This window comes from Catharus ustulatus, chromosome 24 (genome assembly GCF_009819885.2).
Source record: "Catharus ustulatus isolate bCatUst1 chromosome 24, bCatUst1.pri.v2, whole genome shotgun sequence".
NCBI lineage: Eukaryota > Metazoa > Chordata > Aves > Passeriformes > Turdidae > Catharus > Catharus ustulatus.
Window position 1 is genome coordinate 6,061,547 of NC_046244.1, and position 17,577 is coordinate 6,079,123.

Below are 17,577 nucleotides of genomic sequence, written 5' to 3' on the forward strand. Positions count from 1 at the left end.
GTGTGTTGATATAAGCACATCATGGTAATACATGCACTGAAAGGACAGACCTTGCTACAAAAATGACCACTGGCACCAGTAAAAACACAATGGCAATCCTAAAAGACATGCAAAAGTTCTCTCAGATGAATAAATTAAATTTTACCTACAAGGGCCTTGATTATAACCTTATATTATGAAGGAGAAGGGCAAATGTTTGGTCATTCAGCCTTGGATTTAGTTAGTTTTATATACAATACATATTTAAAATAGACTTACATATATATATACACACATACATATATGCACAGCCCACTCAAAATAAATAACTTCTGTTGACAAAAGGAAGGAGATAAAATTGATGAGAGGAGATAAAATAATAAAGACCGACAATACATTTAATTTCCTACAGTTCTAGCTAAATATCCCAAACTCATTACAGTCAATGACAGATTAAAATTGCTAAGACATAGATTAAGGAACTATTAAAATTGCCATTAAAACATCAAAACAAAACAAAATAAATAAGCTCTCCAAATCATTATCATCTAATCCTCTTGAAAATAATTAAAGCTTTCCTTTAGCTTTAGCTACTGGCTGGGAACTGTCAAATAGTCTTAATAAGATGGCCCATGATACTCAATGTTTTCTAAACCTTTTTTTCACTTTAATAAAATGCTGCTTATCCTCAGCTTCTGTGGCTGCAGGCACCAGATTCATGGAAATGTCCATCCCCTGCTCTGACCAGGCACAGATTCATGGAAATGTCCATTCCCTGATCTACCCTTGCACCAGACTCAGGGAAATGTCCATTCCCTGCTCTGACCAGGCACCAGATTCATGGAAATGTCCATCCCCTGCTCTGAACAGGCACAGACTCAGGGAAATGGCCATCCCCTGATCTGACCAGGCGCCAGATTCAGGGAAATGTCCATCCCCTGCTCTGACAGGCACCAGACTCATGGAAATGTCCATCCCCTGTTCTGACCAGTCACCAGACTCATGGAAATGTCCATCCCCTGCTCTGAACAGACACCAGATTCAGGGAAATGTCCATCCCCTGCTCTGACCAGGCACAGACTCATGGAAATGTCCATCCCCTGCTCTGACCAGGCACCAGATTCAGGGAAATGTCCATCCCCTGCTCTGCCCTTGTACCAGACTCATGGAAATGTCCATCCCCTGCTCTGACCAGTCACAGATTCATGGAAATGTCCATCCCCTGCTCTGGCCAGGCACAGACTCAGGGAAATGTCCGTCCCCTGCTCTGCCCTTGTACCAGACTCATGAAAATGTCCATCCCCTGCTCTGACCAGTCACCAGACTCATGGAAATGTCCATCCCCTGCTCTGACCAGTCACAGATTCATGGAAATGTCCATTCCCTGATCTACCCTTGCACCAGACTCAGGGAAATGTCCATTCCCTGCTCTGACCAGGCACCAGATTCATGGAAATGTCCATCCCCTGCTCTGAACAGGCACAGACTCAGGGAAATGGCCATCCCCTGATCTGACCAGGCGCCAGATTCAGGGAAATGTCCATCCCCTGCTCTGACAGGCACCAGACTCATGGAAATGTCCATCCCCTGTTCTGACCAGTCACCAGACTCATGGAAATGTCCATCCCCTGCTCTGAACAGACACCAGATTCAGGGAAATGTCCATCCCCTGCTCTGACCAGGCACAGACTCATGGAAATGTCCATCCCCTGCTCTGACCAGGCACCAGATTCAGGGAAATGTCCATCCCCTGCTCTGACCAGGCACCAGACTCATGGAAATGTCCATCCCCTGCTCTGACCAGGCACCAGATTCAGGGAAATGTCCATCCCCTGCTCTGACCAGGCACCAGACTCATGGAAATGTCCATCCCCTGCTCTGACCAGTCACAGATTCATGGAAATGTCCATCCCCTGCTCTGCCCTTGTACCAGACTCATGGAAATGTCCATCCCCTGCTCTGACCAGTCACAGATTCATGGAAATGTCCATCCCCTGCTCTGGCCAGGCACAGACTCAGGGAAATGTCCGTCCCCTGCTCTGCCCTTGTACCAGACTCATGAAAATGTCCATCCCCTGCTCTGACCAGTCACCAGACTCATGGAAATGTCCATCCCCTGCTCTGCCCTTGCACCAGATTCATGGAAATGTCCATCCCCTGCTCTGCCCCTTGTACCAGACTCATGGAAATGTCCATCCCCTGCCCTGCCCTTGCACAAGGGGCTCAGCAGGATCCTCAGGGTCTGTGTGGGATCAGTGCAGCTCCAACAGGACCAGGATGTCAGCTCAGAGTTACACACAGCTTGGGGCAAACTTTGATCTTTGATGTAGTAAAGCTGTAGTAGATCTGGGAAAGCAACACAGTGGGCCTTAAACCTGTGTTTCTGTATTTTTTGTCCATGCCAGGTGAAATGCTAATGGGTTCCATCCACATCTGTACAACATTATAATAACTTTTAATCACTACTTTTTATTAAATAATTCGTTGTTATTACCCTATATCAACAATTACTAATTCTTGAAGTATTTACCTTACTCAAGCAATAATGAAAGTCACAACTTGGAAGCCAGAAACCCACATTTCAGTATCTGTCAAGTATTTTTCTTCTGGAACACGTAACAGATATGAATTTTCCCTGATCACAGTCATCCATACTTCTGTAACTGCTACCATACAATCATTTATTGGATGGTGTATTTTGATGGGATTGAGCAGAAGCATGCTCAGTGATTTGGGCCAAAAACCAAGTTTTCAGTCATTTATTACTCAGGATTTTGAGACTGTATCAAAAGAACATTATTTCAATTTATTTTACAGTTGCACTGCATCACCTGATATTCTTAATAGATCATTTTCTAAATAGAACAGGTGGTTTTACTGGCAGCAAAATAAAGATGTCATATTGTCACATACAATTTTTAGAGGCAGAAAATGTACCACAGGGATAATTAGTCTCACCCTCCCATGATTCCACCTAAGCAGCTCGTGAAAGACTGTTGTGGCAACATCGCCAAATGTCTCTAGATATATAAATTACACACATATGCCTATTTTTGTAAATGAGATTTGGGAATATCAGCAGCAATTGCATGGTGGGAATATTTAGCTCATTTCAGAGGTTGTACTGTACTTGCACTGTATGAATGTCCCCCAGCCCCAACACAAATGTGGCTGTATTTAATCAGTATCTGGATAACCACAATATTAATTTCCCTTTTACCATAAGTGCTAGGAATATAGTTTTAATCTGTTTCTAAATCTTCTGTAGAACATCTAGTTCCTCCCCTCAGTCTGCATAAATTTTTTTATAATCATGAAGCACACTGCAGCCAGACACTTTGCCCTCCTTTTCTTTTCTTTATGCAACAGATTTGGGATGAAATTCCCCACTTGGCCCCCAAGCCAGGGCTAATTCCAGGACCAGGATGATAATTTTATCCCAGATGAGTTTCTCTCAGGGGTGCAGTCCCAGCTGGTGCCATCCCAGGCCATTTCTCCACAAAGTGCTCTGATAGCCAATGCCCCTGTCATTTTTTTGTCCATACATCTGTAAGGATGAGTCATTGGGAAGATGCTCATCAATGTTTGCCATTATTTACAGTCCGACAAATCAATGTTTGCCATTGTTTACAGGCCAACATCGATCCCTATCAAACAGCAGGGGCAGACAAGTCGTGTTATGTAATTGATATGAACCACCCTGCCAAAATGCAGATTCCATTATTGGCATGTCTCCCTGCCTAAACGCCAGAAAGCTCCATATATGAGCTGCTGTCACCTTGGAAACGTTCAGGGAAATGCCAAGTGCCTGTGGAAGCACAGGATGCAGCCACACAGCTGAACTGGGCAGCTCTGCTGCGTTTGCAGCTCATCCTGAGGTGCAACTGCAGGAACTTCACACTAATGCCTCTCAATTTAACCTCGGGGCAGCAAAACAGAGGGGGTTTCACTTGGAACTACTCACTCCATTTCCCAGTTTCTCTGAGATGGATCATTGGGGTCCAGAGCCCAAATCTGGAAGAGCTGCATCAACCAAAGCCTTTTTTGTGCATTTCCTGGAGCTTAAATCTTAAAGATTCACTGGCTTTAAGTTGATAGACGTAAGTTGTAGATTGGGAGATAAGAACTTGGCTGGGGAGCCATAATTTCCTTCAGAGGAACTGCAGATATTTTCTCCCTTCTCCTATCTATATAAGAGACAAAAATCTACATTGTCTTTCCCTAAAAATGCATTATTCCCTGACACAAAATCATGACCCTTGTTGATGCTGTTGTTATGAAAATAATTCAAACAGTTGTAAACTGGGACTGAAAAAATACCCTAAAAAAATCACAAGAAACTGGCAATGAGTGATATTTCCAGGTGTTCTTCTGGGTATTTTCTTGACGGGAAAATCCATGCTTGGATCTTTTTCATCCCAACTCAAGGAGTCTGGGAACTGGCAGGTTCAGAGTTAACACACTTATAACTATTCCAGATCTGCAGAGAGAGCTATACAGTTAATCACTGCATATTTTTAGCCTACATCTTGTAGCTTTAATCCTGCAAATGTCTGTATGTAATTTGTTTTATGTAATATGAATAGATGCCATAAAATCAAGATTCCACCATTTATAGAGCTAAGAATGTCTGTGTATTTCTCAAGATTGAGGATCTATAGCATAAATGTGGGACAATTAAGTGGTCACTGTGAGTAATTTATACTCCATACTGTGTGTGCCAGTGGAAATAAATGCTCAGATTAGCAGCATGTGCTTGTGTGCCTGGGATCAAAACCTAGACCTTACTCTCATAGCAACGATAACAATTACAGAAATATTGCTTACAATTAAGGAACGTTTTCAACTAAATAAATCTGAGAATGCATCTGTCTCTGTGTACAGATCAGGGTGTATTTTGGTGCAGATGATGTCTCAGTATTTTAATAACTGAATCCCTGTGAATCTTTGAGTAGCTGGGTTTCTCTGGCACGTCATCGAGGCCTAGTGCCAAGAGTGAGGGAGCAGGGATCTGCTTTGCTGTGGATCGAGCTGCACTGCTCCTTGATTTGGTCAAGGTAATACAGGAACAGAACAGAAAGGAAACCCAGTTAATTACCAATTTAGAGCTAAAATCACAGAATCATAGAATGGGTTGGAAGAGAACTCAAAGCTCACCCAGTTCCAGCAGGGACATCTCCCATTATCCCAGTGGCTCCAAGCCATGTCCAACCTGGCCTTGGACAGCTCCAGGATGGGGCAGCCACAGCTGCTCTGGCCACCCTCAGCCTGAACACTTGATACCAAACACACAGGCCCAGGAGATTCAGGCATTCACTATGTAAATCACTGAAATATCATTGAGACTTTTCATGTAGTGATTTTTTGCGTGTTTATAACAATTACACAAGTTCATACAGAACCTCTAGAGCTGCAGTTGCTGCTGAAGCCAGAGGAACTGTTCAGAATGTAACATAATGAATGGGCAGCATGAGCAATACATGATTTCTGCTGTAATAAACTTTAATTAGTAACTAATGGTGAAATCCTTTTATCAGCATGGTACAGGTTTACTTCTGAAAAGACATTCAAGACAGTGTCCTTTTAGATTGAAACTTGGAAACCTTCAGTATTCTAACATGTGTGCTCCAGCCCCAATCCACAGGACTTAACATTGCAGCAAGTCATCTGAATTCACAAAAAGGGTTTCAATCATAATGCCAACAACTTGCTTAAAGTTTATAAGTGTTTGTGAATAAAGACCAAACTGAAAGTTCACTGAGAATGTCTCTGGCTTTGCTTACCTGAAAACACCTGAACCAGATGTCCTAGACAGGCAGGACAGGTAGAATTGCTCCCACCAGGGTAATTACTGACACTAATACCATGGAATTGTTAATGCTGCTGTATTTCCAAAGTGTAAATCATTCTTCTACAGAACATGACAAAAGCTCACTCACTGCCACACCCAGACAGGAGCTGTGTCAGTGTTCATATTTTAATCTACCTCTGAGAATAAATAATGTAAACAATCATCAAATAAACAGCTCAAGATGGCTCAAACCTCAAGAACTCAATCATCTGAACAACAGCACAGACCCTAGCCCAGGGACACCGGACCTAGACCCATGACCCTGGCACTCGGACATCGGACACCAGCCCAGGAACACCAGACATCAGTCCGGGGACACCGGACATCAGTGCAGGGACACTGGACATCAGCCCAGGGACACCAGACCCCAGCCCAGGGACAGTGGACATCAGCCCAGGGACCCCAGCCCTCGGACACGGGACATCAGCGCAGGGGCATCGGCCCTCAGACACCAGACCCTGGCCCATGGATAGCGGCCCTTGGACACCAGACCTCGGCCCAGGGACACTGGACATCAGCCCACGGACACCAGACATCACACCAGGGACCCCGGCCCTTGGACACCGGACTCCGGTCCAGGGACGCCAGCGCTCAGGCACTGGACATCAGCCCAGGGACCCCGGCCCTCAGACACCGGACATCACCCCGGCCCTCAGACACCGGACATCACCCCGGCCCTCAGACACCGGACATCAGCCCAGGCACACCGGCCTTTGAACACCGGACCCCGGTTCTCGGACACCGGACATCAGCCCACGGCCCCCGGGCCGCACCACCCCGCGGGCGGGGGGGACCCAGCGATCCGCGCTGGCAGCGCCGCCCCGCGCCCGCGCTGGTTCGGGGGCGGTTTGCGGCCGGGCGCCCCCGCGCGCGGTGGTTGGTGCCGTTGCCGTGGCAGCGCGGCACGCTCGGGGCCGTGAGGAGCGCGGCCGGGGCCTGAAGCGGTGAGGGGAGCAACTCGGAATAATTTACCCCAAACTTTTATTTGGGTTATTTGGGTTATTTGGGACTTGGAGCCGCACAGCCTCGCAACGCAGCGGTTTGGCTGGAGGCGTTGGGGTCACTGCTGCATTGGCAACTCGTTTGATGTTCTTAGTGCCACCAACATCCCTAAATCAGTGTCCTAGAATAGGAATCCTACTTGGCATTAAGGTGGTTCTTATCATTTACTCATTCCTCCGTACTTAAATCCTTTGATTTGTTTTCTCTGCTCCTTAACTGGAGAAAATAGATGCTCTCTTATTGATTCCTCTTAAGTTCTGCAGAAGGATTTACATAAAAGCACTCAAAGCTGAGCCACCTTCGTTAAAATTAATCATATGTCCAAATCTCTCTGTGAGTAAGACGTGAAATGCTCAACCATGTGGTAATAACTCATTCTAGATGACATGCAGAACTTACTGAATTCTAGCAAATTGTAACAAGATTTGGGAACAGTTTGCTTTGCATTGGAGAACTCCTCAAGGCTCAAGAGCAAATAGTGATTGTTGGAGTTGTGCCCAAATCATTTGGGGTAAAGTCATGGTGTAAGTATAAAATAAGTATCAAGTAAGTATAAAATCCATTCAGAAGGTTTGTCACAGAGTATGTGGTTGTATCCAGTTATTTCACATGCATTAAGTATGTACTGAATGCTGAGAATTCACCTCCAGAGATAGTCACCACTATTTCCAGTTGCTGGACATTTGATGTGTAAAACATGTTGTTCTTTTTATTCAGCCTGGTCGTTTGGAACGAGCTGTCAGCATGGAAGATCGTGAGAGCGGTAATAGTGAGAGAGAACAGCAAATACCTCCTGTGTTTCTGGAGGAGGAGCAAAGACAAGAAGAGGAAGAAGGAGAAAAAGAAGAGGAAAAAGAAGAAAGAGGAGGAGAGGAAGAAGGAGAAAAAGAAAAGGAAAAAGAAGAGGAAGAAGGAGAAAAAGAAAAGGAAAAAGAAGAGGAAGAAGGAGAAAAAGAAAAGGAAAAAGAAGAGGAAGAAGGAGAAAAAGAAAAGGAAAAAGAAGAGGAAGAAGGAGAAAAAGAAGAGGAAAAAGAAGAAAGAGAAAAAGAGGAAGAAGGAGAAAAAGAAGAGGAAAAAGAAGAAAGAGAAGAAGAGGAAGAAGAAGAAAGAGTTAAAGAAGAGGAAGAAAGAGAAGAGGAGGAAGAAGAAAAAAGGGAAAAAGAAGGAGAAGAAGAGGAAGAAGAAGAAAGAGAAAAAGAACAAGAAGAGGAAGACAGAGAAGATGCAGTTGGTCACTTCCCTGACGTGGAACAGCACTGGGAAGGTGAAAATTAATTGTTTTGATAACTCACAAAAACCTGTTATTAATGTAAACTTAATGTAAGATAAACATGTTAGATCATTGGCCATAACCTGACAATACATTATCCTCCCTTGTCCCCCTCCCTGTTCTTGTCTGGGATTTTCTCACATAAATGGGATTCTTGGTGACACTTCCACATGAAGGCAGAGAACATTCTCCTGTTCATTTGCAGGTGTATAATACTCCTGTGTGTTTTACCCTATGAATTTTTTAATGTACACTGCAGTAATGCTATAAAATGTCATCTCTGATTCTCCACAATGTGACTTGACAGCAAGTATAGAAAGCTTTGCATTTTTAAATTCAAAGTCTCTTTGTTAAGCTGTTGTTTCAATATCTGCTAGAATATGAGCTGGAAGAAGAGTTGGATAGTGGTGGCAAGATGGGAAACAAGGACACTTCTGAAGATGGTGGAGCCCAGTCTGATTCTAGCACGTAAATACCTTGCTCCAGTTCAAACAGAATTTCCTCTGTGGTGCTGAGTGACTGTGTATGACATGCCTGAAACTAGTTTAAAATGTTCCTGTTAAAATTGTAAACTATTGTTCAGAAACAGGAAAATTGCAAAGCCTAGGTGGGATCAAGAGGAGCCACAGGCATTTTAAAACAAAGACACATCATTAGTGCTTTAAATGAGGATATAAATGTTCAACATTTGATATCCAGTACTGAAAATCCTGGCTAAAGTCCATGCATGCCAACTTCTTGTGCTGTTTGTGTTCATGTTCTTCCTTATTTATAATGGTCTTATTTGTAACAGTTCTGCTAGAACAAAACAGAAAACGGGGATGTAAGGATGTCAGATTTCATATAACTACAGCTTCACATTATGTTTCATTGTTGGTTGTGTTTTCCAATTCAAAGGCAAAGCTCAGGACACTCTTTGGGCAGCACTGGTAAAGTTCAGCCTCTGAAGTCTGCAGACAGGATTCGCATTTCAGCCTCCCAGAGAAACCTCCAATTGCTCGATAACATGGTCAGGGGAAAGGAACTGGCAGTCCAAGAAACCAGGTCAGTGTCTGAGCAAGCACAATCCATCAGCACAAATCACCAGCAAATACTGAAAAACTGTACCCACCATAAATGCTAGCATTTATAGAACCATGTATCTGACAGCAGTCCTGCCTGTCAGTCTTGCCCACAAAAAGAAGAGTTTCACTGGGAAGAGAAAAGAGCCTCCCAAACATAAATGATGTGTTTGTTTCTTGCAGTGACACGCTGGGTGCCTGTCGGCTGAGGAGCAAGATGCTGGCAAAGCAGCTGGATCATGTAGACATGGAAATACAGAGAGAGGAGGAGGCTGGCAATGTGTAGGTAGAGAATATTTCTGGATACCAAGGATCACAGGCATCCACTATGTTCCTCTGTGTGTAATTAATGAGATAAGGGCAGAAAGAGGTGGAAACTTGGGAATGGGTTGGGAAGAGATGTATTTTAAAGTGTAACAACAGGTATTAAATCAGTCTAGCCTACTGCTGTCCATTGTGTCTGTCAGGGTCTCAATCTTCTAGTCAGTCTGATGAATCAAGGTGGCACTCCTGGAGGTCATGGATTTGCTTCTGGTGATTACTCAGTCAGGATTTATACATATATATGTGTATATATTATTATAACTGCACACATACATGTGCCATTCCTTTCTTGTGTTGTTCTGGAATGCAGGAATGCCTTTCAGGAGTAGCTCTGCATACAGGAGCTGCTCTGAAACACTTGTGCTATCAAGTGGGAGGCAATTTACTGTACTCTTCACATTTGGTTTAAATAGAAAGCAGTGGGTGGCTTGTGTATCAGGAGCCAGAGGCTTGTGAACAAACTTTGCAGCTGCATTTCTAACCTGTGTTAATCTCCAGGTTAGAGCTGCAATGAATGAGAGGAAGGAAGGCAGGTTAACTGCCAGAATGGGAGAGCTGCTTAAACAAAACTGATGAGCTGATGCAAATGAGCCTCCTGAGGTGGTGCAAGTGGGATCTCAGAGACAGTAACAAATCCCAGCAAAGACAGAAAAGCAGTGTAGTGTTTATCCTTATGATGGGTCACATGGAGACATCTAGATATGGAAAAAATAGCAATTCTCCCAATCTCTTACATATAGCAAGTGACTAGTGGAGTGAGAAGGCTTGTGAAGTTCCAAGTCTTTGTGTTTTAGCAAGAATGCAAATCCTGGCTGCCATTAGCACTACCAATGCCAATGCAGAAATGTTGAATTTAGAGCAGTAGCTGCAGGTAGAAGATCCAATTTTCATTTAGAGGATGGGAGTTTATGTTGAGTATAGTCAGGCCACTCTCTGTGGATCCTGTAGTACACTCTGCTGGTTTTCCTGGGGAGAGAAGGAAAATAACGGTGTGGGAATGCTGCACTTGTAGGCTAAGTGTATAGAATATTGTACCATTTTAAAAGCAAAATCAGTGTAAGTTCTCTAGGTTCACCTACACTTATCTTCATGAATAATTCTACTTTTATCAGTTTGAGAAGTGGATAGCTGCACCAAGCTACTGGTCAGCACTGTTCCTTTCAACCGATGTATAAGAGTTTCAAGAAAACTCTGCCTCGAGAATGGACACTTAGAAGTGCATGAATTTCTGGGATTCTGATGAATAAATCTGAGCCTTAGAGCTGTACTTTGTTCTTGCTGCTCTTGCAAGGGGGGCTGTGTTCACATTCCTCTCTGGGTTCTCTCTGCCTTGGCAGCGCAGCCGTGTCCCGCCTGCAGGCCGTGAGCAGCCGCTTGTGCACGGAGCTGGAGAAGGAGAAGGAGCTGGAGCTGAGACTTGCTCTGACACTAAAACAAAACTTGTAAGTGTGGGAATGAAGAAAGTGTGAAGGGAATCTTTATTACTTTCTTCATCTGCTGTTGGATGGATTCAAAAGTTAATCAATAGAGAAATTTCTTGTAAATGCTGAACTACATTCTAGAGGAACTTTTAGCCTGCATGGTTCATTCCTTACAAAATTGGTTGGCTCAGACACCCAGTTTGTTTTGTACATGTAAATAAAGTTTTGATTTTGTTATGAGAGGTGCATAAATTGTGATCTAAACAGGTCTCATTTGAAATGTAAAATAAGCTGGACTAAAGTAAATCAGTCTGTGCAGGAGCATAAATATTTGTAATTTATGCCTCTTAGTGTTTTTGTAGGGCATAAAGGAAAGGATAGAAAATGAGCATTGTAGCAGTACTGTGTATTTTTTTGCCAAGCTAATTGCATTGCTGCTTGTAATTGATTGTTCACCCATAGTAAATGACTTTTTATATCAGACAGAATAAAACTGTCTTTTGCAGGAGGCAACAGGTGAGTGAGCTTGTATTTTGGTACCACAGGTACATCAAAAGAGGAGCACAGGCACGAGCTTCTAGCTGTGATTAGCCAAGTGGTTAACCAGGATACAGTGTGTTCTGCTGCAGTGTTGTGTAATAGCTTTAAAATGCTTGATTTGTTTATTGTGTGATTAGCAATACACAGAACAGATTAATGCACTCAGCTCTATCATATCTGGTTCCTTCAGCAAAGCACAGAAGAATAAAAGCTGTGGCCTGTCCATGAAGTCATTTATTGTTGAAGGAAAAGCTATTTTTAGAATTTTTCTTGGTTTTCGTATTTTCTTCTAGGTAAATGGGATAAACACAAACTTGAGTTTTGGTTTTTTTTACCTTTTTTTGACCAATATTTTTGATGTCTTTGAAAGGGATATGCTATTAGATATGAGCCTTAGTCTGGAGCACCTGTGTCAGCAAAAGGGTTTGATTCAAAATATGTTTTAAAAAATTAAAAGAAAACATGGTTACATGTTTATTTTCTCCATAGAGCCTTCCCCACTCAATCTATCACCTTAAAGTGAAAGAATATCAGTATTTCAACGAAAACAATTCACACTTTTTTTTAAAGGGTTGAGCTGTGGCATATAGAAACTGAGCAGGGAAAATACGACATCCTTCGTGAACAACTTCAAAAAGATGAGGAGGAGCTACAGATGCAATACCAGGAGGAGAGAGAAGTGAGGATTTGGAAGGAAAAAATAACAGCCCTGCAAGCAGAAGGAACACGTCGGACTCGAGAGAAGTAAGAGCCTCAAAGTCAGAGCCTGCTGCCTTTCTTGTTTTATTTTCAGCCAATTCTCTGCTGCAGGTGCTGAGATTAGCTAGTTCAAATACTGTGTGTCTTAGCTGGGTGTGCTTCAGGAATAGTTGATGAGGAAATGGAATTAAAATAAGAATTGGCCATGGCCTTGCAGTTATGCAGGTAAAGATTTCTGATCTATGGGAATAAACTTGTTAATGAGAAAATGACAAATGCAGGGGTTTTGTCATAGGTGATGAGATTTATTGGGTCAGACTAACTGCATGTGTCTGCAGTGCTGTTGGCCTCCAGGACCTTCTGGATTTATGGTGAAGTCCACTGAGATTTCCCAGAGCAGAAGCAAACACCAAAAAGCACAAAAGTGCTCTCCAAAATCCAAGCCAATGTCAGTCTGTGGCTTTTGTGGAGTTTATCACCTTGTCTGCAATGTAGGGGATGTGGGAAGCAGACAAATGTCCTAATTTCAGCACATATTCATAAACTCCCCAACCCCACCCTGAGGTCTCATTGTGTTGGAATCAAATTTTCCTTAGTCCTGCTGCAACTGTTGGTTTGTCTGTGCAGAAGAGAGGAGAAAGCCCAGAGAGAATGTGAAGAAAGAAATAAAAAACTCCTTGAGGATGCCAAAAGGAGCCATGAGAAAGCAGTTTGCTTCCTGAAGCAGAGCATGGCAAGGTGGGGCTTCACTCCTTTCCTGTTGTACATTCTCTGCTGAGCAAGACTTTATCCTGCAATCTTTGAAAAAATAATGATTTTTCTGCAAGGTGTGTCTTCTGTTGCACCTGGAAATCCTGTGCCAGGTACAGTGTGGTGAAGCATTGAGATCTTACAGAGCACAAAAGGAAATCCACTCAGTGTCCTACCATGGCCTCCAGATTCCCTGCAGTCTTTGTCTGTGGGCTCTGACCCTTGAAGGCTTTGATAATGATTTGAAGCATTTAATTGAAATAGTGTAACTAAAATCCAGGTTTGAAACCTGCCCTGTGCCATTCCATGTCCCTTCAGAAATGTGGTAAAAAAGCATCAATGGCTTGATGGGCCATTTCTTTGTGCTCATGCTCTGGTTGATTTTAAATTAAATGTTCTTTCATATATTTATATTATTTACTCTGGTGTTGAATTATTTTGCTGCTGAAGAAACAGAACATTTGTTACTTATTTTTACATATATGCAAATATATCCTAATAAATATTAGGGCTTAATTGTAAAATGATTGAAATAATTGTACTGTTTCTGTGCTGGTTTATTTTATTAGCTGGTGCATACAAACTGATCATAATTAAGAAAAACAAATCAAATAGGTTTTGTTTTCTTGACAAATGTATCAAACATATCAATCTTAATTTTTTTCTAGTTTCCCATTATATTAGTTGGAATATCCCCTGGTTTGATTCCTGCCCACACATTTCCAACCTGTAGAGTTTTTAGGGTTTATTTTTAGTGTGGGTACATGTGCTTGGCTTGTAAAAGTTTGCTACATAAGGTTTAGATATTGCTTATATGAGCAACACCTGAATTCTTTATTTTAGCAGCCAGTCATATGTCATAACATGAAACACATTCTTCATATCCAAAATTTAAAAAAAAATTAAAGTTGTTGAGCAAAATATTTGAAAACCTGTTGGCACTTGGAGCTCGAGCAGTGCCGTGTTTGGAGGAGTCTCCAACTGCTCCCTGTGCCCACAGCCAGGGGGTCAGAGCAGCAGTCCTGGGCACATTGGCAATTACTCCCTGACATCTCAGACATTCTAATACCAAGATGAGATTTGAGGATGAGAGCCTGAAAGATTTTAATTTGCTTACAGAATTCATGAAAAAAATGCAAAGGAAGAAGTGAAAGCTCAGGAGCATATGGAGAGAAGGATACAAGCTGTGCTTTCCCTGAAAACCAGCATCACTTCCAACAGGGTACTGCTGCTGGGCTGGGATGGGAATGAAGTCACTGACTTGGGAGACTGCTGGGCTCTAATACAAGTCACTTCAGTTTTCCTTGCAGAGCTGTGGTGATTTTTGATCACATCACTGCCCAAACCCCTTGAAACTGGGGGGAGTTTAAGCATTGGAGGGATGGCAGGAGATCTGTGTGGGCAGGTTTTGACACTTCTGCTGATGCAGAAGTTTATTCTGTCAACAGTCTAGTTGTTCTGGGAGGGGAACTCTCTGGGAAATAATGCATACTAAAAAAAGTTCTCTGGAAGTTCAGCCAGAAGGATTTCCAGTTATTTGGATCCCAAAGCAGAAATATTCCACATGGAGAAAACATATGGAAGAAAAACAGTTATTTGAGAATTTAAATAGTATAAATATGGAATTTCTGAGCTATGCTGCTTTGCTTTTCTATTTATGTTCTGTAGAATCTGAGGGAATGATCTTAATTTAATCCTGATTTGTTTAGAACTGTTATCTTTTCATATTCCTTCACTGAGCAGCATTCCAGGGTAGAGAAGCAGCCTGGACCTAGTCAGAGCTTTCTGCATCTCAGCACCCCATCACTACAGAGAACATTACAGACAATTCCTTCTGCTTCAGAGACATCCCCCATAAATGTATACTTGGATAAGGAGACCAGCATTAAATTCTCTGTTTTCTATTCTTTAATATGTGAATCAAATATGTAACAGGTTTGTGTGACTTTCATAGGAAAGGCTCCAAACTCTGCAGATTTTGAACAAAGCAAAGGCCTTGGAGGCACAGAAGGAGGAAATGAAAATGAGGGAGGCCATCCTAGCAAAAGGAGGCAATGTTATCAGGGAAATTTTTCTCCATAAACGACAGCAAGAGCTCGAAAAAAAGAAAGAGTGAGTATTGTATCCATATCAAACTCTGCCTGCTCCCTGGAGCTCAGTCAGCTGCTGAAGGCAGAACATCTCTGATGGTGCCTGGAGGGACTGAATCCCTCTCCCACTCTGTGTGTGACATTTGCACAGCCTGTTCTTGGTGCCCTGAACTCTGCCTTAGGGGTGCTCAGAGCGCCAGAGCTCCGTGGGTGTTCTGTGATCGACTCCTCCAGGAGAGGAGTTCAGTGACCCTCAACTGGAAAACTGAAGTAACTGTCCTTCTTCCTCCCCTGAACACTGTGAAAGTCTGTATCAGCCTTCTAAAACATTGTAACTGAGTGTATTTATCTGCAAAAATGTATAAACAGCCTCTGAATCACTTGGTGTCTTGACACAAACTAGCACTGAACCCAACTTAAAGACTTGCTGTTTAGATAAAAGGCTCCAAGGGAGATGGGTTGTAGTTAATATTATTGGTAAACAACCATGGCTGGGTTCATGTTTCTTACAACTTTGGATTACAGAGCTTTTAGAGAACTTCAGAAGTCAAGAAAAATGGAGATTGTGTCTCGAATTTTGCAAGAAAGAACTTCAATTCACAAGCAGAGAAAAAGTCAGTCCCCCACCAAAGCAATTAAGGCTCGTTGTAAACTGAAGGGTCCTTTACTGAAGAGTGGGGAAGCCTGGCAAAGTGAGGAGACCTGCAAACTTGCAGATGGAGAAATATCCCAGGTAATCAAAGGTCTAGGAATTAACTCTCTTTAAATTATTGCTTTGTTAAATATGCAGGTCATTGAATTCTGTTTAAAAATAGCACAGGCTACAACCAAATATGAGACAGTAAAGAGCAAGTGGAGAGTAATTTCCACATCAGATCTCTTAATATCTGTTAGTTTCCTTTTTCTTGATGAAAATACAGTGACTTTTAATATACAATTTTGTCTGTATTCAGTGTTTTAAGAGGGGATTGGCCTAAGTTGGTGTCTTTGGCCTCTGAGCCAAAGGCCAAGAGGCCAAAAAGCCAAAGGCCAAGAGGCCAAAAAGCTAGACCTGTCATTTTTGTGTTAAAAGATCTCCTCAGAAGCTGATAACTGTTGGAAGTACCTGTTCTCTAGTAATTTTTAGCTGTATCTTCAAAACTTGTGTTCTCCCACCAAAGCCATGGCGCTCTCCATCAGTTTGTTCCTTGGCTGGGGAAGGAACTGCTCCCCAGGGAGAGAATTCTGAGAACAGACCCCAGGATGTGCTCTGGGAAAGTGATGATGAGGACACAGAGAGGGACAAGACCCTCCTGGTACCAGAATTCCCAGGACTTTGGAGTCAGGAATTTGACTTGCACAAGGTAAATGTTGTGATATCTCTTGTTAGAAATAGAAAAGAACATTGCTTGAAACCAATAATTGTGTATTTTGCAGTTAAAATGCAGACATTATGTTATTACATAGATGCAGTAATTCAGATGTGAGAATATCATCAGTCATTGCTGTTTGACACTGTTCTGGAGGAGTTTGTTCTCTCAAAGAGAAAACAGTGCTTCAGGTTTAGTGCAGAAATCTGTGAAGACATAAATCACATTATGTGTAATTGTTTGAGTTTAAAAAACTTTAGAATTGATTAAAAAGAAATCCTGTCAGTACATATTCCTAGACTTGCATGGAGAAGCACTGGACCATGACTGAAGTATTCCAGTGAAGTCAGCTGGTTTTTTTTCTCAATGTTTAATAAGTTTAGCAGTGGGGGGAAAACCTTAAAGAGCAGAAAAGCTAATTCTGCCCTGAAAAACGTGGTGTTGTAGTGCTGGGTGATGATCAGCTGCAGAACAGACAGCTGAGAATCCATTAAATTCTTCATGTTGAGTTTGACTGGAGAGAGCCAGACAAAGGCTGGCCAGCTGCTGGAAGATTCCTTTTGCAGATTTTTCTACTGAAGCTGCAGATTCTGTGATCACACACAAACCTGTTGGTTTTTCTGCGTGTTCCTTTTTAGGTGCCCAAAGCAGAAGATCCAACACTGTTGGCTATAAGGGCAATGAGGAAACAAATAGCTGAGAAAAAAATGGAGGAACTCCAAACTAGAATTCTTCACAAGCAAACTGTGCCTGGGCAGGAACATAAGGGTTGTGCTTTCCACAGCAAACCCAGCTGCATTCATTTCAAGGTCAGTGGCCATTCTGCATGCAACTGGAGAGAGGTATCTGCTGGAGGTATATCCCAATGTCTTGACCAAAATTCTGTTGCAGCCTTTAATAAATGTGTTATGAAGTCTCTAACAATCTCTTAGTCAAGTGATAGATTAAATAAACTAGTTATTTTATTATAAATTATAAAATGCCTCCTTGTCTTAGAGGAATTTAAATGCTGTCAGAAAGGTGAGCAGATGAAAACCTGCTGGATTGTGTTGTATGTTTTTTGAAGGGCAGCATGACTGCTACTTGTATATTGTTTGTAAATACATTATTAGTGTAAAATAATGTCCTTAAAGAACATGCAGGTAAATTTCAGTTAGTTAATAAAACTGTTAATAACTCATTCAGAGCATGAACATGATACCATGTCTCTAACATTCACCTGGTGTCTTTGGCATTCCAAG

General features: G+C 42.4%; 1 protein-coding gene across 1 annotated transcript in view; it reads left to right on the plus strand.

The window, feature by feature from the left end:
- The first annotated feature begins 8,014 nt into the window (after nucleotides 1–8,014).
- CFAP74 (cilia and flagella associated protein 74) overlaps nucleotides 8,015–17,577 on the plus strand; it is a 37,966-nt gene continuing 28,403 nt past the window's right edge. Inside the window, exons 1-12 of the mRNA XM_033079807.1 lie at nucleotides 8,015–8,096; nucleotides 8,480–8,570; nucleotides 9,000–9,146; nucleotides 9,347–9,445; nucleotides 10,825–10,929; nucleotides 12,019–12,192; nucleotides 12,775–12,885; nucleotides 14,017–14,119; nucleotides 14,852–15,009; nucleotides 15,513–15,720; nucleotides 16,148–16,330; nucleotides 16,975–17,145. Of these exons, the coding sequence (XP_032935698.1) occupies nucleotides 8,518–8,570; nucleotides 9,000–9,146; nucleotides 9,347–9,445; nucleotides 10,825–10,929; nucleotides 12,019–12,192; nucleotides 12,775–12,885; nucleotides 14,017–14,119; nucleotides 14,852–15,009; nucleotides 15,513–15,720; nucleotides 16,148–16,330; nucleotides 16,975–17,145 (1,512 nt within the window). The 5' untranslated portion in view covers nucleotides 8,015–8,096; nucleotides 8,480–8,517. The remainder of the gene's footprint in view (nucleotides 8,097–8,479; nucleotides 8,571–8,999; nucleotides 9,147–9,346; nucleotides 9,446–10,824; nucleotides 10,930–12,018; nucleotides 12,193–12,774; nucleotides 12,886–14,016; nucleotides 14,120–14,851; nucleotides 15,010–15,512; nucleotides 15,721–16,147; nucleotides 16,331–16,974; nucleotides 17,146–17,577) is intronic.